General features: G+C 44.1%; 1 protein-coding gene across 3 annotated transcripts in view; it reads right to left on the minus strand.

Annotated features, from left to right (window-relative positions):
* Positions 1 to 3,850, minus strand: part of LOC109857132 (synaptogenesis protein syg-1-like) — a 297,399-nt gene extending 293,549 nt beyond the window's left edge. For all 3 annotated transcript variants that reach the window (XM_020433160.1, XM_020433159.1, XM_020433158.1), the window contains exon 1: positions 3,633 to 3,850. In XM_020433160.1, coding sequence (XP_020288749.1) covers positions 3,633 to 3,693 — 61 coding nt within the window. In that variant the 5' untranslated portion in view covers positions 3,694 to 3,850. The remainder of the gene's footprint in view (positions 1 to 3,632) is intronic.
* Between the last annotated feature and the right edge of the window lie 1,659 nt (positions 3,851 to 5,509).

Consider the following 5,509-nt stretch of genomic DNA (forward strand, 5'->3'; position numbering starts at 1 on the left):
GGGGGGGGGTATAAAGAACGAACAAACGAGATAGAGAACGCGGTAATCGCAGGTTGTAAATATTGACGCTAAAGGGCAACTACTAAAATCGACGAGAGAGTTTCGCCGTCGGAATTACGACAAGTAATAAGCTGTTGTACCGATATTATCCATTAAAAGCCATAGATTTTAACTGCATAGAACCGGGAAACGCGCGGCGCGATATTACTGCTCGCGCATCCCCTCCCCCACCCCCCCGGAATTGATGGGTATTAACGCTAAAGTTATTTTCGACCCAAAAATTGGCGTCGTAAAAAGTTAATGAGCGTCGGGCTGCATTATTTGCAACGCGGGAGAATAATGGCGCGCATAATTAAACGTGCAAACAGCGAACGAAACCCTGGAAAATCAATTTGGTGAAAGCACCGACTTGTAAATGCCACCGATAATCTCCGTGCTTTTGTGTGTTTGTGCGCGCGCGCGCGCGTGTGTGTGTGTGTTGGACGATCTAACAAAATATATTTGTACCACACAACCATCGATAGAAATATGTTTCAATCAACAGACAATCTACCAGGCCAAATGAAGTTAAGGAGAAAGCGATATTCGTTTCAGCACACACTGGCATATTACTTGTTTGCAAATTATAAACATTCGCTCTATATTATCGTTACTAATCACAATGTTACAGAAACGAGAACAGAACTGCCGTAAACTACTGATCGAGTCTACCTCTACGTAATAGAAAGTTTATAGTAAATTGGAAAGGAGATATATACAACATATACACAGTAAGCACAAGAAAATGTTAATTTTAATATTTTTTGCGTGTCCCAGATCCACTCTAAATTTTAAGTTAAAATAACTCGTTCGGTGTGAGTCACTTAGTGACAAACTAGTAAAGTTAAATAACTGACACAATACTTCACAGTTATATTTGTTATTTACTGTAAGCTTGATGTAAAAATAATATATAAAAAAATTAAAAACTACACAAAACAGTACTTGAAGCAACTCGTAAGAAATGTTAATAAAACATTTTTTAGTTCGTACAATGTGACCAAAGATTTTTTTAACTTTTTTTTAGTATGTCAAATTGACTTTGAGACAAATTTCTAAATTAATTGAAATCATTGTGTTGAAAACATTTAAACAATATTCCAATTTTTTAATGACATGCAAAAAATGTTAATTTGTGAAGTTATGACATAAATTTGACATAAACTTAAGTTCAACATAAATTTAACACGCGTGAAAAGGTTAAAAAAATAATAACATATTAGTATTATGTTAATTTTACATTGAAGTAATAATTAAAACGTCGTAAAACGCAAGAAAAGTTCTACATTTTGACGCACGATTTTTTACTGTGTGTATATGTATGTATATATGTAACGATTTTTGTCATATATTCTTCGTATAAATCGTGAAAGAGAGAGAAGATAATAACGAGAAGAAATTACGGGGAGAGCGATTCGATCCCCCGGACGTTTGCCATCTGTGCGATATGTAATTTGACGAAACGTCAGTCACTCGCGCGAATGATCCTTGAACCACAGAAGAACTTCCTGCGCGCTTCGCGAGTTATTCGCAGTCATTGTTCTCACCCACCCAGTATGTCAGATACATAATCGACACAGTCTAAATTCGACGCTTCTTAAAACGGAAACGAGGTATAGCGAACGATATTTCTGAGTCATATAAAGTTTTCATCGAGACGTGATGCGCGTTGAGAAAAGTTCCGCTCGAACGTTCGCGTATATAAAAATATACGCGACTACTACCGTGTATATATAAAAATGCTCTCCGACAAAATGAACGACCGCGAGTTAAAATGCATCGTAATCTCCGTCATGTTCGTTTGCCTCTCTTTATTTCCGTCACCGTTTCTGCTTTTCCCCCGCGTTTCAAAAGCGGGGGCAATTAAAGAGAAGAGCTCGCGTGCGCGCGCGTGCGAAGGAAAGAAACGGGAAACTACTACCGCGCAATATTGCGCGTAATGTCCGCGACTGTAAAAAACTTGGTTAGTTTGAAACAAAAAAAAAAAAACGACAACGGACGGGAGAGAATCGCGCGGCACTCTGGTAAAATAATATTGTTGTTGCTTTTAGGAAGCGTCCTCGTGCGACGATGATTAATGGCCGGCCCGCGACAATGGGTAGACGTCGGCAGATACGCGTGAAACCACGGCGTATAACACGTGAATGTGCAACGGCACGCGCGCGCACACACACGCCATTGTTAGGAAAATGGACTTGAATGGTGTGTTAAACAAATTTCACTCGCGAACGAAATATCCGACACGGATGAAAAGTTGCGTCGCGCAAGATTCTATACCGGGCGACAAATGTGATTTATCCCGCGTACGATAAGCTCGTGTACGTCGTAATATGGAGAATCTCTACCGGGGTATTACCTCCGTGTGCGCGGCAAGCAACGCTTTTGAAGTTTGTGTATGTGTGTGTGTGTGTGTGGAAAAAAGAGATATTTGAGAAAAACCACTCGCGTAAATTCTAAATATTCAGCGTCATCGCGCGAAAAAAAGAAGTGCCTCTCCGCTGCGAACATCTCGTGGCGGTGAATCCGAGAGAGAGAATGTATCTGATTTCAAGTTCTTTTCCGGAGATCTGTAACTGCGCATCACATGATACTGCATTGTATATATTAACGTATGTGCGTACTGTTGCGCGCAAGTATTGTTTTTTTTTTTTGCTTTTTTTTTTAAATATAATTTTTTTTCACGAGCTCGTCGAATTAAGAATTTACGGCGTTCTCTACTTGTGCGGAGAGGGGAGGGTGCGGGCTGTTTGAAAAGTTCTTCGCGAATTATTACAGAGAACACGAGAATTTATACGGGACCGCTCGCACATGACGGAAAGCCGTGTAATTAAAATTCGCGTCATCCTCGTCGGAATCCTGAATTCTACTTCGTGCCAGAAGACCTATGTGTATGTAAAAAGTTTGACAAAAGCAAATGGGTGTCGCTTTTGTAGTCGTATTACAACCGTAATGCAATATTACTGGAACCCAAACTTTTCGCAAAATACTGCGTGCTGCAGCTTCGTAAACCATTTTGTTCGGGTGTTTTTTTTTTTTTTTTTTTTTTAACACTGTCGGAGCATGTAACGCCAAGCAATTCAACTAATTTCGCAGCTTCCTCAATTTTTCTTTTTTTTTTTTTATCTCAGACAATGTTTTTCTCTTTCTGAGTTTCGTTTTTTTTTTTTTTTNTCTCAGACAATGTTTTTCTCTTTCTGAGTTTCGTTTTTTTTTTTTTTTTCGATAACAATAATCGCGCAGACGATCATCCGATTATCGTTACGTTAATGAGTCGCCGAGAAATCGCGATTAATCAATATTACGTCGCGCGTAACGAGATATAACGAGCGAGCGCGAGACATTACGTAAGACGCCCGTGCTGCGTCGTAATAATATTTTGGACAACATAGAAAAAAAAAAAAAAAACAAAGAAGAGAATCCGATCTCCGTAGATCGAGAGACACGGCCGCTCGCGTCCAAGAAACATCGTCAAGGAGCACCGGGTGTACAGGGCAGAGCGGGGATAACGCAAATTAAGACATAATTGCGCCATAGTAGGTAAACGAAGAATAAGATTAAATAGAAAAATGAAGGATGCCGGGCAACAGACTGACCTTGAGCACGGACGACGGTGAGCAGGCCGGCGAGGAGAACGATCGGATGGCACCGCATCATTTTTTTTCACCTTCCTTCCCACCTCGAGGCTACCACCACCACCCGGCCGTCCTCCAGCTCGTCTTCTCTTCACTTTTCTGCGTCTCTTGCTGCACGCGTGCGGGTTCGGCTTTCCTCACGCAACCAAAAACGACAACACCACTATGCTATTACGCTTCTTCTCTCCTTGCGTTTTTTCTTTTCCTGCCGCGCGCTCTCTCCCTTTTTTTTTTCGCGCGATCGCGATTCTCCCGGTTCACGTGCCGACGTCCTTCCTCGCGCGCTGGCGTGTCGATATCACTCGATGGTATTTCCTTCGAACCGCTCGCGACTCGATCGCCGTTTAACGTCACGAAAGATCCTACGTTCGTACGCACTCATATCACTCCTATCCAATCCTCCTCCCTCTCTCTGGTCCGCGAGGAATCGACCGATCCTCTTTTTTTTTTTTTTTTTGCCGTTGAAATGTGCCTCGTTATATATGAATCACGTCACCTTCACACTGATGACCGTCCAGGGACTTCTGCCCGACGATTCCGCCGCTTCTTTTTCTCCGTTCTGGAAATCGAGAGAAGGAGATTGTTCGAATTTTCGCGGAATCAATGGGACGTGTATTTTATTCGCGGAGTAGCGGTCTCGGGATCTCGAGAGTCGTTTTTCTTTGCGGTCGAATTGTTCTGTTTTCTCTGTGAGCGGGGATTCGCGCTCCGATTCTTCGTAGAGGATTTTCTCGAAACGCGCGGAATGTTTAAAGCGGCGAAGCGAACGGAATCAGCGCGGGCGGAGAGATATCACACCGAAGATGAGGAAGCGCTTGCGGATGGATCAGAACAAAACTCGATGAAAACGAAGAGGGAAGGGGAGGGGGGGGGGAAACTTCAGGGGGCAGCGCGAGATCAGAACCGCGAGTTGTTCAAAGTTTTGGAGGAGCGCTTTTCATGGTTGATGGGAGAAATAAAGAGTCAACACGCGCGCATAGAGTCTGAGTCGACCTTCTTCTCCTTCACGTTGAACGTGATGATGTTGCTCACGACATCCGGGAAGCGAGCTGAATACGCCTCTAATGATCAACCACGCGAGTTCTATAATACACATAGCCGCTCGATCCTCCTTTCGCCTCCGAGCGCTTTTCTTGCCTTCTTCCGCGCGCGACGCGAATTGCTCGTTCCGTCGCGTGTGACGGTTATGAAAGGAGACGCGTGCGCGTCACGGATAAAATCTGAATCGACTCTCGGTAGCGTAGCTTTATATCGTCGTCGATGATCGATGAACTCTCTCGGAGCGCATAAGCGCGCACGTCAGGTGGTGGCTTCCTGTCAGAAACGCAACGCGACGCTCTGTTGCGGCAAACCTCGCGATCCACCCCGGACTCGGATAACACTTTTGCGAGGTTTCCGAAGCTTCTCCGGATCGTCTGGACGGCCGTAACTTCCCGGACGGCCGTCTTCGCCCGAAACCCTCGGCGCATTCCTGCCGTCTCTCTTCTTCCGTTCTCTCTTTCTCTCTCTCTCTCTCTCTTTCTCTCTCCACTTTCAACGGCACTCAACTCCGGCTCCGCAACGAGACGTAATTGAATAAAACCGCTAAGTGATTAATTGCCGGAGCCTCCACGGCGTTCTTCCATACCCGCCCGGCCAACTTCCTACTCAAGTTTAAAAGATCCCGGAGCTCGGGCAACTTTAAAGGATCTATGAACGGAGCAAGAGCCTCCCTCTCCTTCTCCAGCTGGCCCCGTCGTAATTCCCGTAACTCCCGGCGTCTTCTTCGATACCTGAACTCCGAACATTCCCGTGACCCGCGTAGATCTTAAGATTTTTTTTTTTTTTTTTTTTTTTTA

This window comes from Pseudomyrmex gracilis, unplaced genomic scaffold, assembly GCF_002006095.1.
Source record: "Pseudomyrmex gracilis isolate BER0280 unplaced genomic scaffold, ASM200609v1 scaffold_145, whole genome shotgun sequence".
NCBI lineage: Eukaryota > Metazoa > Arthropoda > Insecta > Hymenoptera > Formicidae > Pseudomyrmex > Pseudomyrmex gracilis.